Here is a 27,826-nt window from a genome sequence, read left to right on the forward strand (position 1 = left end):
GCGGAGGTGCTACGCTCTCCGCGTTCTCTTCCCAGTGTGATCGAGCCGCAGTGCCTGCCGGCGAGGAGTATCCGCTGCCTCGAGCAGAGAAGGACGAGGAGGGGACCTGGGAGCGGGCAGCGGCCGGGCTGGGCCTCTCTGGGGCGGGCTGGCGACTCTGCTCCTTCGCTTGCTGCTGTCTCTGGGAACCGGGTGCCAGCACTGAGGAGTCTTCAGCTGACAGCAAGCCCCTTCCCCGGCTCCCCTGCCCGCCCTGCCGGGGAGGGCGGAAGATGCCGGTGAAGAAGAAGAGAAAATCTCCTGGGGTGGCAGCGGCAGTAGCGGAAGACGGAGGCCTCAAAAAGTGTAAAATCTCCAGGTACCACCTTCCCCTACCCTTCAGTCTTACCTCCTCTGCTGCAGGGCTAGAGAAGAAGGAGGCGGGCCGGGTTTCCGGGGCTCGGGCTGGGGAGAGGTGAACCCCCTCTGATAAACCTAGGTGGGAGGCGCGGAACCGCGCGAGTCTGCGCTCGGCTCCACCTCATGTTCGGTTTGTGTGCTCTGGCGCCAGCGAAGGGACTCGGAGAGTCGCCTCACGTTGAGCCTACGTGCCAGGGAGGGTGGAGAAACAGGAATGCGTACGCGAATTGCCCTCTTTCCCGTTACCCCCTACTCCCTTAATCCCTTCCCCCTCCTTCCTTCCAGACCTAGAAGTGAGTACAGATCCGTGCAAGGGTCACTTCTAGAATTTCTTTGTAGAGTGTGAAGAAAGGAATAGAGCACGAGGAATTTTGATCTGACAACTGCCATGGGAATGGTAGAAAAAAAGCTCCTTATGCTGTAATTGCCTTCCAGATTTAGTATTTGGAGTGATCTAACCCGGACCATCCCAGTAGGAGCCCCATTTTCTGGAAGTATATAGCGCCTCCACCTGAGCCAAGTCCTTATGTGCGGAGTTGGAAAGGCCCTGCGTGCGTTTTGTTTTTCAGCCATCAGGATGCTGTTAGCTCTCAATATAAATATTAATAATTTGAGAGCTATTGTACTCTGTATCCTCTTGGAGAAAAAAGGCAGAGCTGTAGTTGTATAGCTCTTTGATCCCCTTGTAGCGTGTCATTAAGGCATTACAGCAACGTTGTATGCTGCAAAAAATCATTGCAATTTAGGTGTGAGAAGTGAGTTTTTAAAATTCCGTTTTCGGGTGTCTTGACTGTATTAGTGGTTGGCACTTAATGTAACAACTTCAGATGCCACCATTTAAAGTAGCCAGCATTATAAAGAAGAGATAATGATAGAACTATCCTTAAAGAGAGGTCTGCTTAAAATGTGAGGTAGGTGACTTCTTTAGTCTGCATTATCCTTTTTGTAATTGGTTGAATTTTTTTCCTCATTACTGTGTTTGGCAAAAGAGCCCAAGGGTATTTCTTGGACTATTACTGTGAAAGATACTGCTGTTTTCTTATACCTCTTGATAACTCATACTAGAATTTGACATAGTTACTCCATTAGCTCATATTTTTTGAAACATGCAAATTAGTTTTTTGTCACATTAACTTGTAGTAATCTTAATTGTATAATGTATCAAAATTATTTAAATTAAGCACATTAAAACTGCTGAGCAGTCAGTATTATTAGAACTCAGGTGATACTTTGCTCTATCAACTTAAAATTTTAAATATGGCACCCTTATTTTATATTACATTATTCAGTTGCATAAGTTATAGCATTCCTAAGTCATTGTGGTAGTGTGGAACCTTGAGAAAAGGTTCTCTGTTCATTAAATCCTCAAGGCTTTGGCCCAATTATTTGAACTGGTATTATCTGTTAGGGTTTTTTTTTTTTCTTTTTAATCTGTGGAATCTAATTATAGCCTTAACTCCTATATTATCTTTTGTCTTTAAAATATTGATTTAAGCTTGGTAGATGATAAATAAACAACTCTTAATATATAATATTATTCTGAAATATTGATTCACTGAGTATCAAAATATACTTTGTAAAATTTGTTTTCAAATTATACACATATGTAATTTCCATACAAATCAGCAGAAGAATCACTGTAAAGATTTATACCCAACTACCAGTCCTGGATTGAGACCATCAGGTTGAACTTCTGTGTGGTCTTTTGAAATCTGGGGGAAATAATTTTAGTGATATTTTTGGAATTTGATAGTGAGCAAAGTAGCATTTGGGTTTTGTTAGACAGAAATTTTTATATATAGATTACTGTTTCAAATTGCAAGTATTTAACAATTCCAATTTTTCCCTATAACACCAACTGTAAAAAAAAAATACTTTGGTTTGAATTGAAGTAGTTCATATTGAACTTAGCTTTTCACTAAAAGTTGAGACTTGTTAAAATTCTTAGGCATTTGTGTGTTTTCTAAGCTATTGCAGATCCCAACCCCCTGCTAGACTAATAAGTGGAGAGGAACATTTTTCAAGCAAGAAGTGCCTGGCTTGGTTTTATGAGTATGCAGGTAATGAAATTAATATAAGAAGATAACAGTCACATGCTTTAAAACGTTCTTTTGGTTTATTCATTTAACAAATTATTTATTGCAGGCCTGCTATGTGTTAGTCCTTTGTGCTGAGATCAGGGTCAAGACAGAGGATTATGGTTAGGCTAAGAATTTGTTGCCCTTTAAGGCTGATATTTCTTTAAATATATAATTCAGTATATGTTTAATGGGAGGAGTGAAACTCATTTACTGTTAGTAAAATTTGTAAACAGATTCACTTATTGGTTTACATCCATTGGCTACAGTAGAGTTGGTATTCTGGAAAACACAAAGTATGTAATAAAACATTTTATATTTGTTTTTCTTTTCAGTTTTCTTTTGAAATTTTTCTGAACCATAAACTGACATTTTCTGAAACTCTTGGGAGACATAGTAAAAGATTTAAAACTCAGGTATATCATTACATGACAGATTTACCCTTTAATATAATTGCTATTTATTTAGCCATTCATTTCTACTGGAGATGCAATAATAGACTGATATTAGTACAGTGTACTATATGCTATATTAGGAAGATGCACTGTGAGAGTTCATAGGAGAAATGTATGATCCAGCCTTGGAAGTTTCAGGGAAAGCTTCTTCAGGAAACTAATTTAAACTACAGTAAATCCTGTAAGTGGTGAATGAAAAACTCTAGGACTAGGGTGAAACTGTAGTTCAGAGGTAAAAGTCAAAGCCTGGGATGAGGCCAACGAGTTAAGCAAATATATGAAAAAGAACACTTGTTTTCCATTTATTATTAACTTCTTCGTAAGCATATATGAAAAGAAATTTTTAGAATGATTTAGTTCTTTTGGAATTATTGATTTTAAAGTTTTTTTTTTTTTTCTTTCCTCCCCTTTGTTTCATTTCTTTTACCTGCCTCCCTGGTTGGGTTTTTTGTTTTGTTTTGTTTTTCCCCTTTTATCACTATCATTCTCAGAGTGTTTGTTTAGAATAAAAGTGTATATGCAGTCATTGTCTTGTATTTATTGCTAATCAAGTTAAGGTCTCAAGAGTACTTCGAACTTAAGGTTAAGGTTTAGGCTAACTGTATGTAAAATAAGACCATTTTGGAGGACAGTAACTTCACTGTTGGGATCCACTGAGTGATCCCAAAAGTATAATTTAAAAATTGTTTAGTAACAGAACAGATTCTTTCTAGACCAGAAAAACTGCTATTACTGGCATCCCAAGACAACCACTAACCCAAATTAAATAGAGGGAATTTATTTTCTTTTGACCTCCATTTAAAATGTTGACCCAGTATTCAAAACGCCAGTTTTACCAGTAGGTATGATAATGATACAGAATCAAAAGGTCAGTTATCTTATTTTGCCTATAAAGGGTACTAGATACCATAAAATTAGTCAATTTTTTTTTTCTTTCATGCTTGCTTGTTTTACTTCTCGTAGGGACTTTCCTGGGTAGCATAATATTTGATTTAAACATTTATTTCCTATACAAGCATTTTTTAATGGCCAGCAAAATAATTGCTATCTTTATTACAGAAATTGTGCTAATTATATAATTCTCCTATGACCATTCTGTTAAGTAGGTGGTGTTATCCTTATTTTCTAGACGAGAAAACTGAGGCTTAGATTAAGTGATTTGCCCAAGATCATACAGTGACAAGAATCTGGATTCAAACTCAGGTCATTCTGACCATAGAGCCTATGCTTTAACTACTACTGTCTTATTTTAAAATATGTACATGGCAGCTAGTTTTTCTTTTACAAAGAAAATATTAGTAAGTGTACTTTAGGTTAACTTATCTTCTGTCCTTCACTGAATGATGCATATTTATTGAGCACTTGTAGGTCAGGCACTGTGCTAAGTGCTGGGAATATAGTGGTAAACAAATTAGACAAGATCCCTGCCCTTGAGGGACTTGTCTTCCAGCAGGGAAGACAGACAGTAAATAAGTTAAGTAGGTAAGATAATTACAGATTGTGGGGGATTATAAAAGTAATAAATATGGTATGATTCAGGGATAGAAAGTAGAAAGTTGGGATGGACTTTCAAATAAGGTGAATAGGGAAGGTCTCTCTAGAGATTACTTTGGTCAGAGACCTAATTGATAAGGAGGTGCCAGTTGTTTGCCAAATAAACAGTAACTGGGATGTCCCTTTTTAAAATGGAGACAATAATTGTGCCTACTGAGATAATACATGTTAAGAAAGCACTTATCGCTGTACCTGGTTAAATATAGTCAGAACCCAATAAGTGTCAGCTATTATTAAAAGAGTAATAGTATTGCAGCATCAGATTTACTGGTTGTATATTTTCACAATACTGTTCCAAAATTAACAGTATAGTTCCTAGGTAGTTTATGTTGAAGGTACTGTGTCATTTCATTGAGCAGATTTTTTTTTTTTTTTCTCCTGAGCATCTGCTATGGCCGGCATTGTTTTAGACCCTGCAGGTATACCTGGGAACATTTCCTTATGGTTATTAAAACATCAGAAAATTGATTTTTTTTTAAGTTTTAAAAATGTTTTACCACAAATCTTATTTATATATTATAGGTCATGTGTGATAAGCCTGATGATTTTGCCCTTTCATAACACCTCTCATCTTGAGTGCTATTTACATCAGCAAGGATTCAGTAATACATTGGGCCTGTTACTGAACAAAAGCATAGAAGGTGAAAAGGCACTTTTAAGGTCTTATAAAGAATCAGAAAAAAGGTGGGATAGAATGCATGATCCTAATAAGTAACCAGCTGGTAGAGTGAACTAAATCATTTTCATAGATTCTTAAGTTGAGTGGAAGCCTATTTTGTGCCTGAAAAAGTCAGTTAAATTCCACTCCAGAGGTTTTACCCTGGGAGTAGTTTTATTGAAGAGTTTGTTTCAAGAAGTATAATTGATGTTATGCAATCTGGGGAAAAGAACATTAGTATAGACCTTGTTTTAGATTTAAATTTTTGCTATCATTATTTGCATTGCTTTGTGAAAGTCACTTGTCATTTACAGAAGGGTCTTATATCTATCTTATATATCTCCATATAACATAATTTAACTTGATTCTTATCAAATTTTAATCACTAATCTCCCATTTTCTAGGGAGGCTATATTTTATGACAGTAACTGATATTTCTTGACATGACTTTCTCTTCTAACTACTAATGATGGCAGCTTTGAGGGCAAGTCTGCTTTCTTGTTGCATTAGAAAAGTGTAGAATATATTTCCATCATGCCTTAAGAAAAAAACTTTTCTTCCATTAAATTTTTTATCTGATTTTTACTTTTATCCAAACCACATATAAGGATTCATATTCAGTATTTTTTAACACCTTAATTGTATATGTGTGCTTTTAAAATTACAAAATTAACACATTCTCATAAAAAACCCCTCCAAATATATATTAGGAAGTGAAAGTTTCCTGCAATTACCACCCCTTCACCTTTTAACACCTCACTGCATAACTAAGTGCAATGCTTATTTAAACTAGAAAATTTTTGAAAAGGTTTTGGTTTCAGACCATGTTGTGAACATCATCTTAGCAGCTTGGACCTTATCTGAGATAGTAAGAGTTTAACTGGTCACATATTGGATGGTCACATTCTTCTATGAAGAAAAACCATAGGACATTGGCTACATGTTGTGCTTGTGAACTAATGGTGGTGATATAAAATGCCACCTGAGCAGCCCTGGTCTAGTTTATGACTTACAAATCTGGAGTATTTTCAGTCCTTAAGAAAGGAAAACAAGTTTCTCTTAGCTACTTTAACAATAATATTTGAAGACTGTATTTTCTTTCAAAAACCAGGTGTGGTAAATATTTCTATCATATTTTATATTTTAAAATTTGTTTTACCTTCCTCATTATATTTCAGGTGTACAACATAATGATATATGTATATATCGCAAAATGATCACCACCTGTCACTACACAGTCACAAATTTTGTTTTCTTGTGATGAGAGTTTTATGATTCACTCTCTTAGCTACTTTCAAATACGCAAAACCGTATTATTAACTATAGTCATTCTGCTCTATGTTACATCCCCAGGACTTACTAAGTTTGGAAGTTTGTACCTTTTGACCACCTTCACCCATTTTGCCCACCCCTGCCTCTGGCAACCACCAGTCTGTTCTCTGTATTTGAGTTTGGGGGAGAGGAAGGGGGTTGGTAGATTGCTTATACAAGTGAGCTCATATGGTGTTTGCCTTTCTCTGTCTGACTTGTTTCACTTAGCAAAATGCCCTCAAGGTCCATTCATGTTGTCACAAATTTGTTTTATCAAGTCAAAAAAGAGACCTAGCAATGATGTAATTACTATATGGGAATCTGATAACGTAAAAAATATGAGAATTGGTGTACTGACTTATATTTACTGTTACTAAGGAGAAAAATATAAGGAAAATGTCCTTAATTTTTGGACTAATAATAGACATAGCTAATTGAGGGATTAAGCATCTATTTCTACATTAAGATGACATAATGCTTATGCTTTACTGTCTGTTTTAGGACCAAGGAAAATATCTCATTCTGGAATCTGAATGTTGTAATTTCCTTACATCATTATTTTCATAATGTATCTTAAAACTAGTAAATTTTATTTGGGTATATTTCAGAAGGTTAATGAATGACCTTCTGTTTTAGTAAGAAACAGATACTCTCCTTTGTTTACTGTCTTGAATTGTGGGTTGGTACTGGCACAGTCTAGTAGAATAAGAAGCTCAAACCTTCTTGTGCTTCTTTGTTAATGCATTGTGAAAAATTTTCTTCAGAGGAGGTTCTCAGTAAACGTATTTTTAATGGATAGGTTCAAGTTATTGTACAAGCTAGCGATTGATACTAACGTTGCTTTGTTTTCTGTTTCCTTAATTATATTTTATAATGTGGTTTTCAAAGAGTATTTCAAAATTAAAAAATTTTTAATCTGGTGACAAGTATTTATACTTTATCAAAGGTATGCCAAAATTCAAATTCAGTTATTCACAAAAAATGTTATGGTGTATTCATAGATGCCTTTAACACAGTGACTTATGTTTTATGTTGATATTAAATTATAACAATAAAATATATAAATTATTTTTGTCTTTGAAGGTCCTGATGAAGTTGTAGGGCCAGAAGGAATGGAAAAATTTTGTGAAGACATTGGTGTTGAACCTGAAAATGTATGTTTTATTTCTAAGTAAAATGGAATACAAGTGGGGTATAGCATATTCATAAATTTCTAAAAATTGGAACACTTTAATCTTATCAGAAGATTTTGTTTCTTCATGAATATTGTAGATTTTCATTTAGGTTTTTTTAAATGTATTTAAATTGGGCACGTGTTCTCTTTCTTGATACAAATGTCATTTGTAATAGAGTAAGAGAGATTCTACCTTCAGAAATTGTTAGAACTTTTTGCTTTTAAGAAATTGGCCCATCTAAATTTCTTTACAGTTAATAATTCCAGAGATTGTACTCTTTTAATAGTTAAAGGATGGAAATAGTTGTATAAAAATGCTCTCCATGATAAATATAGACATGATTATCTCTATGCTGACTTTTCCCCTATCCTTTATGTTCTGTTCTTTCCAGATTATTATGTTAGTTTTAGCGTGGAAATTGGAGGCTGAAAGCATGGGATTTTTTACCAAGGAAGAATGGTTAAAGGGGATGACTTCATTACAGTAAGAAATTTTTTTAAAAAACAAATTTGATGGCCTATTTGAAGATCTTAATTGATATTTTGTGCTTCGTAGTTTTTTGGGAGTAAGGTTTCACCTTAAATTAATCAAATTGGTTTGATCTAGAACAATCAGTTTAGGATTGACAAAATTTATATTATGGTCTTTGGCAAAATGAACTGTTACTCCAGTTTTCATATTCCCTAAGAAAGAACCTAAGAACAGTTCTATTAAAACTCATTGACTCTCTTGATGGGTGAATTAGAGATTCATGATCAAAGTTATTTACTCACGGGATGTTTGAGTGATAAGGGATTTCCTTCTCAGAATGTAGAATTCTACTACATGAGGAGTTTGTTCTTGGGCAGTCCTAAGCTCTGGGGCCTCCTCTCTCTTCAGTTTTACACTTGACTTAAAAAAGAAATTTGATATATAAAAGAAAGAATGTCTGTATGTGTATAACTGAGTCACTTTGCTGTACAGCAGAGATTGGCACAACATTGTAAATCAACTCTACTTCAATGCAAAAAGATTTAAAAAAAAGAAATTTGAAGAGAGTTACATGATACTTTTATTATTTCTTTTTTGCCAAATGAATCTCATGAATACAAAAGTAGAAATATTGTTTGGCTCCTGTGCAACCGTTAGCCATTTTATAGTTGTATACTTTCAGTTTAGGATGCTGCCTTGGGACGCTTTTATAAGTTATAAAATTGCTTCTTTATAAAAATAATTTGATTTTGGCTTTTCAGAGTAAAGTGTGCTTAGTTTCAGAGTCAGTTAGTAATTGTGTATTAATTTTATATTATGTCATGTTCCTGATGTTCATGCAGGAAGTTATTAATAGTCAACATTCTAAAATAGTTAGAGCAAGCATAAATTTATAATATTTTTGAGCCCCAAACTGGAGGTTAATTAGCCATGTGATTTCCTGTTGTGATTATGCTTTTATTAACACACTTAACTGTTCTTTACTCCTTGTTTGCCTATCCTTAAATTTCAAAATACTTGGTTATTTTTTTTAAGTGTATTTGTTCATATGAAACTTAAATATTTATATTTGGATTTTCAGTGTCTAATGTTTTGTAATTCTCCTTTTTAACCAGTATTAACATTTAGATATTTTGTGTGTGTGTGTATGTGTGTGTTTGTGTATATATATAAATATATATGTGTGTGTATGTATACACATACACATATGTATATGTATATATATTTGTTTAATGTAAAAATCTTTGCTCATATGAACCAAATCATAGTTCCTAGAATAGAACATAAAATCAACCCTCTCACTTTTATTACTTATAAGTGAGATGAGGAGTCTGAGACTCAGAGAGGTGAAGAAAATTTTTGCCAGAGTTTACATAGTTCTTAGTGGCAGAGCTAGGACATAGAATTTAAATTTCCTGAATACCAGTCTACCATACTGTACTTCCTATTGCATCATCCCTTTATGTATATTCCTTTGTTACATTCTTTATAAAATAGACGGCCATTATTAACTTTTAAAATCATAGTATTTATAACCAAGACTGCCATTCATCTAGGTGTCATAACATGTCAAATTAAAATGTTGATTCTGAAATTCTTTGGGCTGTTTCTCACCATTCAATTAGCTTTATAGAGAAAGACAAAATATATAAGATTATGCAAAGAATATAAACTAATTTCATGTAGCTCAGTTTGTTTTATTAAAATTTATGTCAGTTGTTGCATGGCTTGTCAATTGTAAGACATTTTATTTGGCATTACAACTGCTTTATGTACTATTCCTACTGCTTTTTTTGTCTATTGCTTTTTAAAATATCTCAGCTAACAATTGTTTGTGTATTTTTAAACCAAAAGTTTCTAATTATTTATGTTTTTGAATTACTTGATATAATATAAAGAGCCTCTGTATAACAGAAATATGTAAACACAAAGTGTTTCTAGTATTTACTTGTGAATAATTAGCATATAGCCTTGGGTATATGCTAGGGAAATTGATGAACCCATGAACATGTTGTTTATTAGCGTATCTTTCCAATAGGAAGTTCACAGGCTTTACAAAATAAAAGCAATATTTAGGACTTAAAATTGACCCAGAGGTTTCTGTTTCATTCATTTATTATCCCCTGCCCATCTGCTTAGAACTCTATAGTGTAGATCTTTAAAGCTACTAAAATTAGGCAAGCACTCTTGACTGGGAAAATGTTATTTTTTTTTTTTACCCCCAATGATCTAGATTGCTTTGTTGAAGTACAGAGTATCTTCTCTTAATTGGCTTAATCTTATTACTCCCTGAATCTTCTTGTAAAGAACTTGCTAGGAATAAAATAGTTTAAAATGTAAACCAATAGAGACAAAAGAATCTATAAAACTTGTTTTTTTAAAAATGTATAGTTGTCTAGTATACTTGGTTTTATATAATCATTATAAAATGTAAAATTTCACAGACTTGATTCCTTTTATAGATTTTTCATATTTTTAGGATTTAATTTAATCTGGACATAGTTATTTAATGGTTCCTAAATCATCTTAATGTAGTTATCAATTATTTCAAATTAATGAATTTTAACACGTAGAAAACTTTAAGTAGAGCTCTGCTAAAGAATAGAAACAGTCTGGTAGTTAAAATGTATATTATGGTCAAGAATAGGGGACTGTCATAATCATGGTTAATTATAATCTGTAACTGTATAATGCTTAACAGTTTTCAGAATACTTTTTTTTTTACATTTATTTATTTTAAAGCTGTTATTCATACAGACTTTCCACAACTGAATTGTCCTTCTCTTTTGTGTGAAAGAATTTATGGGTATGAATTTGTATATAATTGGACTAGAATGGCCATTTTTTTAAGTTTCGGGGATGTAATTGCCGTATCCTTTCCAGATACTTTGCTCTATTTCATTTTCATCATTGTTTAATAATAATCAAATTTCCCTTCAAGTCAGATTTAATTTAGGAGATATTTAAACACCTATTTTATCTAAAGTACTGTGCCGCTTACTGATGATCACAATGAGGCATGGGACACAACTCTGTCCCTTAGTTACATTTCATTAGGGCGGGAAAGGCATTACTGCAGCCATACTGTAACCATAGGCATACTGTAACCATAAATCCAGGTGGGATGGGACAAGTACTAGAGTAAAAGTACCAAATACTATGAAAGCACAGCTGCTAAAGAGGTTAATTCCAGCTGAGTAGACGGGAAAGTCTTTACTGTAGGTGTGGCATTTGAACTGGACCTTGAAGAATGATTAGGATTTTGATGGTTGAGGGTATAGGAAAATGTTGTTTCAAGAAGAAATTGTGAGCAGAACCTTGAGAAAAGAAAAACATATGTCTAGTTTGCTAGAATCAAAAGGTACATAAAGAAAATTGACAGAGTAGTTTTAAACTCCAGATAGTTGGGATAATGGCTACATTATGCAGGGCTTTGACTAATATGTTGAGAGAGTTCAAACCATATGTTTTAGCTTGGGAAGCCATCAGAGATTTTTGAGCATAGGAATCATCAAAGATTTTGGGGATAGTTTTCAATAGAGGAGGTTTTTTTTTTTTTTAGGTCATAGACTCTTTTGAGAACCTTAGAAAATCTGTGGACCTTATCCCCATTAAGATGCACATCTGTAGAGGCAAGATTCCAAGGATACTTGAAAATTTTATTCTGGCATACCTTACTGGAGCGGATAACTTTTCTCATATCTACTAGCTGAAAGTTTGTTGTTGGAGCATCTACCATGCTGTTAGAGAAAATTGTGGGCATATATCTTTGACAAGAGTATACTTGATTATGATAATGAAAAAAAGAGCCAAAAGGATAGCATCTGACAAGAATGGTAGTAACTAAGCTGTCTGCCAGTAGACTACAAGTTGTACACCTTCTGATCTCCATATTGAGCATTGTACTTTGAAGATTATAGGCTTAACTGGCTTCACTTTCTTTAGGAGGGAGGAATGGGGAACATTTATACAATTATTTTGGTGGGAGTGGAAGAGTTGAATAGATTGGATGCTGTGGTGTCTGTGGTGTATGACTATCATTCACTTAGCATTTTGGGCCCAAGTACTAATTGCCATTGGCATTCTTCCCCTTTGCTCTCCCCCAGAGTCATCAAAACAATTTCAAAATGCCCCCGCTCCACATTTCCAAATACCCCCCAGAGATGGATTAATTGTATGGTTCGGATTGATACACATGATTCAGAGAAAGTTCTAGTCTATGGCCATACCACTCTCAATGCGCCCAATCTCGTCAGAGAAAGTTCTAAATCCATAACTTGGTGAATAAAATTCTTCCTGTTATACATCAGTGTGTCATGGCATTCTTACTGACTTAATGATTAAGGAAGATAACCTCACTTAGATCTAATATATAAATGAAAATTTTTTCTCATTTTAAAGGTCTTAAGTGAAGCAGAAATTCAGAAGCCTCTCTTGTTAATCAGATGTTTAACAATACTCAAGAAATTAATTCCTAAGCCTTTATGTTGAAATTTAAACCCATTTCACTGATTCTAACAGCAGTGACCTTGGAGATTGCTGTCATATTGTGCCAGTGTTCCCTAAAATCTGTGTGGTTTTATTTGATTGTTATTTTAAAAAGTGCTATTCTTACTTTCCATGCTACACTAGTTAAGTATGCATTTCTTTTTAGTTCAGGGGAAATAGTCTTTCTAAACTTGCCAAGTTAGGAGGTGTCAACATTATTAACTCTTGTGAGTCTATTTTGGGGCTAGATTAACTATAAGAATCGTGTTTAACTGCTTGGGCATGATTACTGGTTTTGCTGGGTCTGGTCACGGTCTTTATGATGTTGGTAATAGATACGGAAGTTCGTGCTCTTATTTTTTTCACTCTTCTCCAAGAAGAAAACATTAATTGTCAGTTCTATTAAATTATTTCTCAACTGAAAGATGTAGATAAGCGATTATAATGATAAGAAATAGTTTGGAGCGAGCCACCAATGTGAAGATGATTTTTCAGCCATTTGCCTCAAAAGGAGCCTGTCAAGCTAAGAACTGTGCTACGCATTTACTACCTGATTCTCATTTAAGCTTACGGTTGTCTCTTACTGTTTTTGTGGTTTTAAAATGGGAAACAGATCGGTAAAGGTTAAGTAACTTGCCTAAAGCCACATGACTGGAAAGTGGAGAAATTGGAATTTTAACTGGTCTCTATTTGACTTGAAACTTCATTCTTTATCTCTGTCTTAAGCTTGTTGAGATCATATCCTAAGTAATATTGTCACTCTATGTACCTATGGAATGTAAAATATTTGGGAAGGATTGTAATCTCTTGGATTCTTATCTCCTTGAGAGACTTGTCAGTCACTACTTATACACTTTACAATTTTGTTTGAACTACAGTTTTCCACTAACCTTTCCCCAGGTAGGAATTTTGAAACTTCTTGTAATTAAATTAATATATCATCTACTTTGTGGTTTATTATTTAACATAATCTTGTTAAATAATACTTTTATTTAACAAATAATTTTGGAGTGCTTCTATATGCCAGGCCCCATGTTAATATGCCACGAGGATGATTTTCAAACTCTGGTGGTAGTGAGAGATAACTTTTGAAAGTAGGGAGGTATCCTTTAACTTGTTTGCCTTCCTGAATCGCAAGTCTGTTAAGATTCTGCATGAGATTTTGTGTGAAAATGTGAGTCACATCACTAAAAAAAATGTGAAAAGCACTGCTTCAGGAAGCTACAAAGATTTACAGAAAATGAGGCCCCTACCTAAAATAGATCATGATGGGGAAGGGAGTACATGTAACTAGCTACTTTAGTACTAGTACCTTCTGAACATTTTCAGTTGATAACTGGAGATATTGAAGACTTCATTTCCTAATTTTCAGACAGCTTAATAGTAGCATATAATCTGAGAATTTGTTTCTTTTGTGTATTCTTCTAGTAGAAGTTAACTACATTTTCAACTTTCATTAAAACTTTTTCATATAATGAAGAATTTTTGTACTAATAGAAGCCATTTATTGAAATAGTAAGTAATAAATTTCTAATAAATGGTAAGAATAAATTTTTCTTGTTTCTGCATGAAACATTTTGTGCACTCATTCATATGCAAGGAACTAGGCCCCAGACGAATTAGATGATTAACTTATCCAAATTTTGATTTTTGTTTCTGGCAGTTATGGCATCCTAAATGTGCAAACAAACCATTTCCCATATTAAACAGTTAAATGTCGGATAAATGATTAAAGCATCTTTTAAAAAAACACACCTGGACTTGAATGTAAATTAAGGAAAATAATCAGAGGCCAGAATTTATAAGAGATGGTGATTCCATAGGGATCTACGGAGCTGGCATTTACCCTGAGGATACCTACCTATTCTTAGTCACCTAGGATCTGGCCGTTTATCTGTGCATGTTGGGAACTGGAGACAAATTGCAACGAGAATCAGATCAAAACCTCCTATATTTAGTCATTGAGGCCAAACCTACCCAATAGATGGAGACTTGATTGCTTGGGCTTGGTTCTGCATATACAGTTGGAGGCAGAGGGCTTCTGGTTGAGAGAATTCCTAATTAAAAGCTCTTTGTGGGGAGTTCCCCAGTGGCCTAATGGTTAGGATTCCGGTCTTTCACTGCTGTGGCCCGGGTTCAGTCCCTGGTGGGGAACTGAGAACCCACAAGCCGCATGGCACGGCTCTTCGTCAGATTTAGGCACAATCCAGAAACGTATTTTGGAATTGTCCCAGGTAATCAGTACTCCCATGTGTTTCATGGAAGCAATTCTTCTGTATAGGAAAGCATTTTAAACAGAAGCCTCAATTTCTGCAGAAAAAATTTCAGTGATCATTAACAATCAGAAATCACTAAACAAGTTGTGAAACAGATCTTAAACTTTAAAATAAGACTTTAAGGCTAGTATTTTGAATAATTATAGTCTCAGTATAAAATAACTACATTTAATGTGTTTTAAAAGAAAAAAGAGGAATGGTCTCAGATGATCAGATTTCAGATAATTACATTTCTAAAAGTGAAATATATAAAAGATTTAAAACTCAATAGGTGAGCTGCAAAGGAGATAGATGTAAATAAAATAGGAATCAGTGACCTACAATATCTGAGGAAAATAGGAAAGAGGTTAAGAGCTATAGTGGATAAATTTTTTTTACTGTTAAGTTTTGAGACTTTTCTCTATATTCTAGATTTAATTCCTTCATTGAATATGTGGTTTGCAAATATTTTCTCCCCCTCTGTAGCTTGTGTTTTCATTCTCTTCAAAGGAATTCTGCAGAGCAAAAGTTTTAAATTTTGATGATGTCCAGTTTATCAGTTTTTCCTTTTTATGTGTTTTTGGTGTCAAGTCTTAAGAATTCTTTGCCTAGCTCTAGATCCCGAGAATTTTTTCTTACATTTTTTCTAGAAGGTTTATATTTTTACATTTTACTTTTAAATCAGTAATCCATTTTGAGTTGATTTCTTTAAAAAGTATGAGACTTAGATTTTGGTTTATTTCTTTACCTGTGGATGTCCACTTGCACCAGTACCATTTGTTGAAAAATCTCTTTCTCCTATTGAATTGCTTTACACTTCTGTCAAAAATCATTAGGGCATATTTGTGTGGTCTTTTTCTAGGTTCTCTGTTCTGTTGATCTTCTTCCACTACCACACAGTGTGGATTACTTTAGCTACATACTAAGTCTTGAAGTCAGGTAGACTGATTTCATCTTTTTTCAAATTTTTTTTAAGCTACTACAGTTTCTTTGCTTTTCCAAAAATTTTAGAATAATCTTCTATATTTACAAAAAAATCTTACTGAGGTTCTTGTTAAACTGAATGTGAATTTCAGAATAATTACATCTTTACTTTTTTGACTCTTTCAATTGGTGGAAGATAGGTATGTCTCCATTTATTTAAGTGTTTGGTTTCTTTCATCAGTCTTGTGTCAAACATATGCCCTGTACATGTTTTGTAAGAATTAAACCTAAATATTTCATCTTTATTTTGACCACTGTAAGTAGTATTGTATGTTTAATTTTAGCATCCACATGCTCATTATTAATATATAGAAATATAATTGATTTTTATATGTCCTGTGACCTTGCTGAACTCACTTATTCTAAGATTCTTTTGTGTGTATTCCTTGTGTTTTCCACAGACAGTCATGTCATATGATTATGACATGAAATAGGGACAGTTTTATTTTTTTTTCTGGTCTGTATGCCCTTTATTTCCTTTCCTTGAAATATTGCATTGGCTAGAACTTCTGTGTTGAATAAGTGTGGTGAGTGCAGACATCCTTTTTTGGCTCCCCATGATGAGGTAAACACGTCAGTCTTTCACCATTAAGTACTTTTTCTGGTAGGTTGTTTGTAGGTGCTCTTTATCAAGTTGAGGGAGTTCTCCTCTATTTCTGTTTTTCTGTGAGTTTTAACATGAATAGATATTATGTATTTTAAATATTTTTTCTGCGTTAAATCATATAATCATGTAATTTTTCTTTTTTTAGCCTATGAATGTGATTACATTGATTTTTGAGTACTGAATCAATCTTGCATACCTGTAATAAATCCCACTTGATCATGGTTTATAATTATTTTTATATACTTCTTAATTCTACTTGCTAATATTTTATTATGGCTTCATGAGGGATATTGGCCTGTAATTTTATTTTCTTTCTTTTTCTTATTTATTGAGGTACAATTGACATATATAACATTATATTAGTTTCAGGTGTATAACGTAATGATTCAGTATTTGTATATATTGCAAAATGATCACCACAATAAGTCTAGTTAACATCCATCAGTATACATAGCTATAAATTTTTTTTTTCTTGTGATGATTTTTTTTAAATACTGTCTTTTTCTGGTTTTGCTGTTAAGGTGATACTGGCTTTATAAAATGAATTGGGAAGTTTTTCCTTATAGTTTATGTTTTGAAGGAGGCTGTAGAATTGGTCTTCAAAGATTGGTGGAATTCTCCAGTGAAACCACCTGAACCTGTAGATGTCTTTTATAGATGTTTTTAACTTTTGAATTCAATTTATTAATAATTTAATAGTTACATACTCAAATAGTTAAAATTTTGAGTGTTGTATTTTTTTTTCTTTTTAAGGAATTGGTCCATTTCATCTTAAGTTGTCAAATTTATATCCTTTTGATATCTGCAGGTCTGTAATGATATCCTTTGTTTCATCCCTGATGTTGGTAATCTTTGTCTTCTCTTTTTTCTTTGTCATTCTTGCTAGAGACTTGTCAATTTTATTGATCTTTTCCAAAGAATCACATCTTTGTTTCATTGATTTTTTTCTCTAGAAAAGATTCCAAAGGTAGGAGCTTAGATTATTGATTGAGACTTTTTCTCTTTTCTGATGTTTGTATTTAGTGCTGTAAATTTCCCTGTCAGCACTGCTTTGTGTCTCACAAAATTTGACATGTTTTTTCATTTTCATTCAGTTCAGTATATTTTTTGGTTTCCGTTGAGACTTGCTCTCACCCATGGATTATTTAGGAGTTGGCTGTTTAGTTTCTAAGTGTTATTTCTAGTTGGGTTTCATTGTGGTCAGAGGACATATTCTGTGTGATTTCAATTCTTTTATATCTGTCAAGGTTTGTTTATGGCTCAGGATTGAAAAGAATAAGTATTTTGTTGCCATTGAATAGAATGTTCTATTAATGTCAATTAGATCCTGTTGATTGATGGTGCTGTTGAATTCTTCTATATGTCTACTGATGTTCTGTGTAGTTGTTCTCTCAATTGCTGAGAGAGAGGTGTGGAAATCTGTAACTGTAATTGAGAATTTGTTTATTTCCCCTTTCAGTTCTATAAGTTTTTGTCTCATATTTTGCAGCTCCATTGTCTGGTGCATACATTTAGGATTGTTATGTCTTGGTGGATTGACCTTTTGTCATTATGTAATGTTCCTCTCTATTCTGTTAATTTCTTTGCTCTGAAGTCTACATTAGCTGATATTAGTGTAGCCACCCCTCTTTTCTTTTGGTTGTTTCTACAATATATCTTTTTCCATTCTTTTACTTTCAATCTGCCTGTATTATGTTTGAAGTCAGTTTCTTCTAAATAGCAGAGTTAGGTTTTTTTTTTTTTTACCTACTCTGTCAATCTCTTTCTTATAATTGTTATATTTAGGCTACTTATATTTAATTTAATTATTGATATATTAGGGTTTAAGTCTGCCCTGTATTTTATAATTCAAAAAGTTCCATTTGGTTCTTTTATATATTTCTTTCCTTAGACTTTGTATTTCTTTGCTGGTAGTGTCTATCTTTTCATTTGTTTTAATTTGTTCATGATTGCTTTTTGAAGCATTTTTATAATAGCTGCTTTAAAATCTGTGTCAAGTAATTCTAAACATCTCTATCATTTCAGTGTTTGCATCTATTGACTGTCTTTTTCCTTTCTATTTGAGATCTTGGTTTTGCTGTGGCAAGCAATTATTTTTTCTTCTCTATTGAAACCTGTAAGATTTGAGTATTACATTATGAAACTCTGGATCTTATTTAAGCCTTCTGTTTTAGCTAGCTTCCTCTCATACCACTTCAGCAGGAAAAGTGAGGGCCACTACCTTATTACTTCCAGCCTATAGAAATCAAAGTTCCTCACTCTGCATCTGTTGACATCCGAGGAGGGAAGTCCTCATTACTGTTAGCAGACATGAGAGTTTTAGGTCCCACTAGGCCTCCAATGATACTTTCTTGTTCCCCAAAAAGTCTCTACTGACACTACTAGGGTGGTGGCCTTGTTCCTGCAGTGATGGTGAAAGCCCTGACTCTTTATAAATCCTCCTCTGACACTACCTCAGGTCAGAGGAGGATTGGCTGCTTTTTACTAACTGGTGGGAGTGGAAGTTCATGTTCCCCATGTGGTTTCCACTACTGACACTGCAGAATTTGAGAGGGCAAACTCCTTATACTCTGGTGAGGGTAGACCATTCAGGTCCCCATTCAGTCTTTGCTGGCGTTACTGGGGTTTGAGCCAGTTTTTTCTTTGGTGTTTGACAGGAGAAGAGTGTTTCTTTCTAATGTTTTCTGTCTTGTTAGGCTGCTTACTTTTGACTAGTGGGAGAGCAGGCTTTTTGTTTGTTTGTTTTGTTTGTTTGTTTGTCTGCCCTCATTGGCATTTCCGTTTTTCTGACTCCTTCATCTCCAAGTCTGCGATAGACAAGGCAAAAAGAAAACCCAGGGAACATACTACTGTATTGTTTCTCAGATTCTTTCAGAGTCTTCTTATGTTTGTTTTATATATAATATCTAGGGCTTTTAGTTGAATTAGCAGGAGAGATAGGGAAGAGAACATTTACTTCATCTTCCTAAAAGTAGAAGTTATTTCTTGTATCTATTTTTTTAAAAAGCAAACCTTCTGCCCTCCTTCACTATTCCACTTTAGAGCTCTTTTCTCTGCTCCATTTTAGAACCAGACTCTTTGAAAGCAGTTGTCTATGCTTATTTTCTCCAGTTTCTCTCTTCTCGTTTTTTCATTTAAACCTATTCTAGCAAAACTTTTATCCCTGCGACTCCTCTGAAACCACTCTTGTTAAGGCTTCATTTACAAGTGAATAATCAAATCAATAATACTTACAAAACTGTGGCTGAAGCTAAAATTGTACTTAGAGGGAGGTCTATAGTGTTAAATGTTATATTAAAAGAGAAGAAAAGCCTGAAACCAAATGAACTGGTATCTAATTTAAGAAGTTAGAAAAAGGATTAAACCAAAGAAAGCAGAAGAGATAAAAAGATGTCCAGACCTTACTAAAATAGAAAAAAGATACAATTGAGAGAATTAAATTATGGCAAGGTGATTAAGAAAAGCAAAGAAAAGGCAAAAATATATAAATATAATAATCATATTAGAAAATATTATAAATATTTTAATTGGCATATTTAAATAAAATTATATGTATGAAATAAATGATCAGAAAAGTGTATAAATGACCAAAACTGATTCAAAAAGACATAGAAAATCTGAATGGTCTGATAGCCATTTAAAATGCTGATTTAGTAATTAAAAGGTTTTCCTTCCCTCAATGAAAAGGCCCAGGTGGATTTTCAGTTGCTGAGTTTGGACAAATCCTAATTCCAGTGTTCAGTAAACTTTTTCAGAAAACAGAAGAAAGGGTACTATTTCTCATTTTTTTTTGTTTTTGAAGCTTATGGTATAAGCTTGTTATAGAACTAGAAAAGAGAGTGTGAAAGAATAAAATTTACAAGCCAGTCTCACTTATGAAGATAGCAAGATATCTAGCAGTGTATAAAATAGGTAACATGACCAAGTTTGGCTTATTCTAAGAATGCAAGAGTTAAGTAACACTAGAAATTTACACCTTAATAAAACAATAAGTTACTACACATCACAATTTTGATTTAGAATAGTGAAAGTCTTGATTAAAGCTGAGAATGCTAGGTGTCTACGTCATGAGTACTAAAATTCAGTTTTGAGTGGAATACAGTTGGTCACAGTAGATGGCACAACTAATTTGATCGGAGGGAGTCAGATGATCTCAGAGAGCACAAACTGTGAGTTAGGTTTTGATGAGTAATATTTTGTCAAAATGTTAGAAGGAACAGCATATCAAGTAGATAAAATAATGTGTGCTAAAGCATAGCTGTGACATTTGGGAATAGTAAGTGAAATTATAACTAGAGCATAGTTATATTTTAAGGATATTGGGCCCTGGCAGGAGATGAAACTGGAGATTTGTGCCAATTGTGAAAGGCTTTGTCTGCCTTGCTTCTTCCTAAGTAGGGGAATATATCAACCCAGGGGGAGTCAGAAAGCCAGTAAATATTTTTGGACATTCCATCTCTTTAGCTTCTTATACTTCATGTCTAGTCTTTAGAAATAACACATATTACTTGTTTGCATTCTTTTGTATATGTGCCTTATGTGAAGTTAGGTGCTATCACTGATTTACTTTGATTTTTTGTTTACTAAAAATGTAGGAATCTGAGTTTATGACTGAATCACTAATGTATTTCCTCTGAGTTATATACTAAACTTGTAAAAGCAATCATGGCTAATCTCTTTCACCAAGCTCGTGCCTAAGAACTTCCCAGTGAAATTTGTATCAGACGCCTGATTAATTTTATTTGTTCTGTCATCTTAACTTTATTTGTGGTAAAAGCACATTTTAGTACATCTCTTTTTATCAAATATTTGTGATTTTATTCGAGTTTTTGATGGAGTTGTGTTTTTTTTTAAAGAAAAGTTATTGGAGTGAACTTTCATTGATTGCCAGATTTTCTTTTATCATCTTTCCTTTTTGTATTGCATTGGTAGATACAAGGCAATAGTTTGTTATTCTAAATTTGTGAATCAGAGAATTTTAAACCTAAATTAACTTCATAAATGTGCTCAGTTTTTTCTTTAATGCATTCCTTCTAACCCCTAAAGATGCTTTTATTTAATTTTCTTAATTATTTAATATGTTTGATTTTTTTAATTTAAGGTGTGACTGCACAGAAAAGTTACAGAACAAATTTGACTTTTTGCGCTCACAGTTGAATGATATTTCTTCATTTAAGAATATCTACAGATATGCCTTTGATTTTGCAAGGGTAGGTGGAATTTCCATGTTTTCAATTTTAATATTTTTTTAATCTTGAAACCACACTTAGGGAAACTTTTACCTTTATTTTAGGATAAAGATCAGAGAAGCCTTGATATTGATACAGCTAAGTCTATGTTAGCTCTTCTCCTTGGGAGGACATGGCCACTGTTTTCAGTATTTTACCAGTACCTGGAGGTATGTATGTGTTTTTATTTTTAAAATAATATTTTAAAACTTAAGCTGATTGAAAATATACCTTTAATTGAAGAAAAACAAGTAGATTTTTTAATACTGTGCTTTTTAAAAATTCTGCTTAAGTGTTTGAAAATTTGTTAAAATGTGTATGTATCCGCTGTCATTTTTAGACATGAGTTAATGTTCATTAACATATTCTGTACATAAGTTCATTTTTATTCCCTGCCTTGCAACCCCCCACAAAAAAAAAAGATAAAAAAGAAACCTTCAGAAAATATATTTTAGCACAGACATCCTTCATGTAAAATTAGTTTCTTGGGATTTTTGCAGGAGAGAATATATGCTAGTGCACAAATCTCAAGCTTTCTAAATCAGGTTTCTCTCTGTTATACAGGGTATTAGGCTGAAAAAATCAATATAAGAGAACCAATTTTAGTATTAAAACGTAGGCTCAATCTAAAGAATTAGAATAAACTTTATGTACACAAATATGAGGATGTACTTAAATATAGTGATTACTGAGAATGTATGCTGAATTTATGAAGAAAGTATTCTTTTAGAAGGTTTATCATAGCACCTTCTGTATGTGGTGGTTTGAAGAAGATACTGTCCTTTTTTTCATTGCTTTCTTTAGTTTCCTATCTGTTTTTGTGCTTCTTTCTATTTTATTTTGTTTATTTCATTTTATTTCATTTCATTTCATTTTTTTGTATACTTCTCACTTCTCACTGTTTCTTGAATACAGATGCTTTTTCTTCGAAAATAATTTCTCATAAAGCTGGTTGTTTATCATAACAAGTTCCCCAGATTAGTTTCGTTTAAAACTTGTGATAATAGACAGTGGTATAAGAAGGTCTTATGTGAATGGGTTTGTGCACACTTAAATCTTTAAGCCTAATAAAGTAGATTGGTTGATGGATGTTATCAATCTTCCTCATATTAGTAGTTTTGGGGCAACGATAAGTATAACTCTGTAAAAATATTCCCCTCTAAAAGGAGCTGAGAGAAGTAAATATTTTCAAATGCTTGTTATGTGGAGGGTGTTTGACATACATTATCTTTTTAAATCTTTATAACACCATTTTGAATTATGTTTTATCTCCACTTAGCCAATGAATAACTTTCCCAAGGTCACTCAGGTAGCAGAAGTGAGATTTGAACCCAAGTCTGTACCCTTTCCATTGCCTCCAAAGATGCCAACTTCAAAATGTGCTAAACAGTAAATCTTACGTAAAGAAATGATTTAGTGAGAAGCAGTAGGAGGGAATTTACTGTGTTGGGAAACATTGTATAGCTTGATCTCATTGGTGATTACACAAGCATATACATTGGTAAAAGTTTATTGAGTTTTACCCTTACTATTAGTGCCCTTGACACTCATGTTATTCCTCAAGAATGAAAGAAGGGGACTTCCCTGGCAGTCTAGCGGATAAGATCCATGCTTCCACTGCAGGGGTTGGATCCCTAGTGGGGGAACTAAGATCCCGCATGCCGTGCCCCGCCCCCCCCAAAAATTAAAGAATGAAAGAAAAATAAAGGGAAAAATAAATTTGATGAAGTTGACATCTAAATGACCCTGAGGATTCTCTTAGAAACACAAATAATTAAAAGAGGAATAAATGTTTTAGGAAAGACTAAATCACAAAAAGGTTATAACTGTGTTTATTGAAGTCAAGTCCTAATAAATAGTGCTTGTTCTGTAATCCAAAAATTATATCATTTCTACAGCAATCAAAGTATCGCGTTATGAACAAAGATCAGTGGTACAATGTGTTAGAATTCAGCAGAACAGTCCATGCCGATCTTAGTAACTATGATGAAGATGGTGCTTGTAAGTATAATGTTTTCCTATGAAAGTAAAATTCTTAAAACTATTAAATGAGAACGTGGATTTGTGTAGCATTACCATAAAGGATTTAAACTTCCTAACAATTTCTTATTTAATTGTGTGAGAAGTGTGGAGGAGGCAGGTGTAGAAGGTACAGAACTTAGATTGAGCAACATTATAAAATCTGTGCTGGTAAATGAAATATTTTCGGTTACTTGGTAGCTAAATTTAGAATATAATTTCTGCAGCTGGAAGCTAAAATTCTGCTTTATTCCTGCCTTTCCTGGCATTTTCCTATGAAAGAAAAGTAAAGTCATGATTTTAAAAATAGGAAAGCAAAACCTCAGCTACAATAGCAGAAGCTTTAAAATTAATATCATAATAGCCATTCACAATATGGCAAATGATGTCAAAGTAACTTCCCTCAGGAATTATTGAGTAAACAGGAAATGAAATATTTACAATTTTTTAATCCTTCAAATTAAAATATCTGTCCATCCCCTTCAGTGGAAAATCCAGAATGCCATAAAATAGAACTTTGAAGTAATGATAAATTATTTAGATAAGCCAAACGAATTCTCAAGATAAATTAAGTTTTTATTTCCCACCATCAGTTTGGTTGCATATGTTGTTTTAATGTTGTGAAGGGTTACATAGAAAAGATACATTCCTATAAATGTAAACTGAAATTATGGACTTATTTTTGTGACACTGAAGAAACAAAATACTGAAGAAGGGATAACTTTATTTCTTTCTATATATATTGTGTCTTCCCCCTACAAAATAGTATAAAATTTAATATTTTTAGAAATAATACCTTACAGCAGTAAACTGGCAGCCCAAGGACTATGTCTGGCCTGCAAATGTGTATTTTCATGTGCATTTGAGTCAACATTATAACTGAGACATTTTGTATAAAAATAAAAGCTTCTGGATTTGCTTGAAAAGTTAGAAAATCTGACAAAACTGTTCCTGTGTTCTTTTATAGGAATTAGGCTGGAACCAAGTAGTGGCTTATGTTGGACTTGCATTCCGGTGTGTTGGTCCACAGTATGCCAACAACTAGGTTGCTTTTCAGTTGCCATTTATTATTATGCTGGTCTGCTGTTTTTCTTACAGTAGAGAAATATGTCTATCGAAAGCAAGAGGAAAAGTGAGACCACCAGAGGGTTGTGTGCTTTAAGAAGAATAGGGCAAGCATATTTCTTTGTGGCAATGAGTTTCCTACATTTACAAAAAATAAACAGTGAGCTTATTTAAACTACCTATCTGACTTTTGTAAGTAAATGAATTTGAACCCCCCTGCGTTATAAAAATATCTTTTACAATAGTTCTTAAGTCAGGTATTTGTTAGGTACTTGCTTTGTGTTCAGATTTATACTAGGTCCTATTACTGGAACAATATATAAGTCTCTAATATGGCCACACCTTCAATAAACTGTTACAAACTTCTTGCTGAGGTAACAGAAATAGTACGTTAAACACTTTTCAGATTGTTTAATAATTAAATGGCAGAAAGCTGTGGGCAGTTAGAAAAAGAGAGAGGTTAATAATGACTTAGTATTGGAGAGTTCATGAAACAAATCTTGAGAAGCAGCTTTCTACAAATATCTATTGTGGAAAGTCCCTTACGTCAAAAGAAAAAAGAAAAAAGGCTAGGAAAGCACTCATTAAGTAGAATAGGGAGGCTGAAAGGAAACCACCTGGAGAAGGGAAGGGTCAGTTCCCTATCATCACCACAGAGTTTGTGGGGAGTTTGTTTTATAGTTGGAGAGATGTGTTCCCTGAACTCTAATAACATTGCTCCTTTTATTTCTAGGGCCTGTTCTTCTTGATGAATTTGTCGAGTGGCAGAAAGTTCGTCAGACGTCATAGCAAGAACTATTGTGAAGAAAATGCAAACCTTTAGATCCTTACGTGTGTACAAGCTAATGAGACGAGGAAAAAAAAGAAAAAACCAAAGGGGTGCATTTTGACTCATATGAAAGACTTCTCATAGTACTTTTTTTTCCTTTTTTTTAAAGGAAGTTTTCTTGTTACATGTTATGGGCATTGAGCCACACCTCTTCCGAGACTGAATATTGAAGTTTTTGTTTTGAGTTATGTTTATAACATTTATTTCAGAACAATAAAGATTCAGATTTGTGACAAAGGCCTTAAAGTGAAGATGTCCCTTGAGTGTCAGAGTGGTATTTATTTTTGTAAATTTTAATTCTTGAATTTTAGAGGTCTGTCATACCGGGAGTTTGTGGAATTTTAAAGATTTTAAACAATCTTAATATTTGGCAGTGTAGTCTGCTGATGGTATAGCTCATTATATTCATTTCTGCACAATTAGAAAGAATATTTATTGGCCTTGACTTCTGGGGTAATGATTTTCTGATGCAGCTAATAAAATACATTTCTGGATATTGGAAGTGCTCCAGCTTTCAGCTATGGTTTTCTGTGAAAGCTGCCAACATACTGTGCACATACTCTATCTGCACAGTTTAGAATTGGAAAGATTATGTCTAGTTATTTTTTTTCCTAACCATTAAATAGTATTGTCAATAAGCATAAATCAGCATTGCATGTATATTCTTAATGTGAATTTTAAGTTTTCTGTATTCTGTAAGTTTAAAAATTTCATTTATATTTGAAAGAGCAAGGTTCATATATTAATGGTTTCAAAATCAGACAGCCTTATGAGAGAAATTAAGACTAGTATTGAAGCTGTATCATCATCATTATTGTTGTTGTTAGTGGCATATATATATGATCTTTTTTAACTGTCATTTTGTGATTTGGGGAGTTTTGTTGAGGGCACCCCTCCTCCATCTCTTTTTTGGTCATAAGGGAACCTTAGCTCTGATGTTGTGGACTTAGTTAAAATATATATTGGAAAAAATATATAATAGAATAAGGACTTATGGGAGAACTCTGGGTGTAATTGTGCCCAACTCAAGGGTGCCATTTACATTGGTACAATTACATTGCTAATTATCATATTTCTGACTTGGCAATAAAGTATCTTGAGGACAGGACAGCCTTTTTTCTAATTCACACGAAAGGCATCTTTTGGACTAGCAGCAGGGCTGTTTGTACATTCCTTTTCAAACCATCCAATGTCCCAGTGATATGAAAACCTTGTTCACATTTACAGCCAAGTCACAACCTCCGTAACATTCCTAGTTTCATTGTATGAGTGGAGAAAAGTAATAAATAAGTTACTTTTCCATAATAAGGACATTTCTATTGGGATTTAAGGTAAAGGTTGATTTTTGATGGTGAGTTTATTTAATGAGTGATTACAGAAGTGAATATTTATGGGAGAATAGCATTTTAAAGATTTTTATTTTATTTTGCTTTTTGGTTAATGGGCTGGGAGAAAATGATTGCTGTTTTACTTCTTAATGAAATCACTTTGTACAACTTTGTAAAACACTGGTATAATATGGAAAACAATTTTTCCCTTAAATGTCTGATAGTTAAGGTTAATTTTCCTGGAATACTTGTGCTAAGTATTAGAATCAGTGAATTACTGGAACTGAGCATACAGTGTTATGACATTATGAATGATGTTTTAATATTAAATTTGTCATAAGTACAGTCGATCCTTGAACAACATGGGTTTGAACTGTGTGGGTCTGCTTATAGGCAGATTTTTAAAAATAAGTATGCAGTCAACCCTCTGGCTCCATGGATGCAGAACCTGTGGATGTGGAGGGCCAACTATGGAACTTGAGCATCTGCAGATTTTGGTAAACTTGGGGGCTCCTGGAAGCAGTCCCCTTCAGATACTGAGGGACAACTGTAAAGCATTTAGATTTTTAGACGTTTGAGTCTTGATAATTTGACTTTTCAAGGAACAACTTCTGAACTTGAAGAATATTGCCAATTTTTATTTAATTCCAAAACATATAATTTAAAATGAAATTTTACAAGTTGTCAATATATGGCCTGAACAAAATTTATTGTCTTTGTCATCTTCAATATTAAAGTGAAATAAGGAACACTCAAAACTTATAGATGACCTTTAAATAAATAAAATATATGAAACTATTTAGTTTGCTTACTTATCCAAAGATACCTTTTAGACTTTGAACCTGAAAATTTAAATGAAACTTACTTCTTCCTTATGTCAATAGCCCACTTATACCCAGGCCATGCTTGCTTTACTCTCTTG

General features: G+C 33.5%; 1 protein-coding gene across 3 annotated transcripts; it reads left to right on the forward strand.

Annotated features, from left to right (window-relative positions):
• Positions 1-27,826, forward strand: DCUN1D5 (defective in cullin neddylation 1 domain containing 5). Of its 3 annotated transcripts, XM_082844511.1 has the most exons (8): positions 1-358; positions 2,368-2,459; positions 7,539-7,609; positions 8,022-8,113; positions 21,537-21,645; positions 21,729-21,833; positions 23,562-23,664; positions 25,481-27,826. In XM_082844511.1, exons 1-8 carry the CDS (start codon positions 273-275, stop codon positions 25,534-25,536), a joined length of 714 nt encoding a protein of 237 aa, XP_082700637.1. In that variant the 5' UTR covers positions 1-272; the 3' UTR covers positions 25,537-27,826. The 3 variants fall into 3 exon arrangements, with proteins under 3 accessions (XP_082700637.1, XP_082700638.1, XP_082700639.1); XM_082844512.1 differs by lacking the exon at positions 2,368-2,459 and having other exon boundaries at positions 283-358; XM_082844513.1 differs by lacking the exons at positions 1-358; positions 2,368-2,459; positions 8,022-8,113 and having other exon boundaries at positions 7,541-7,609.

This window comes from Leucopleurus acutus (genome assembly GCF_964270905.1).
Source record: "Leucopleurus acutus genome assembly, chromosome: 8".
NCBI lineage: Eukaryota > Metazoa > Chordata > Mammalia > Artiodactyla > Delphinidae > Leucopleurus > Leucopleurus acutus.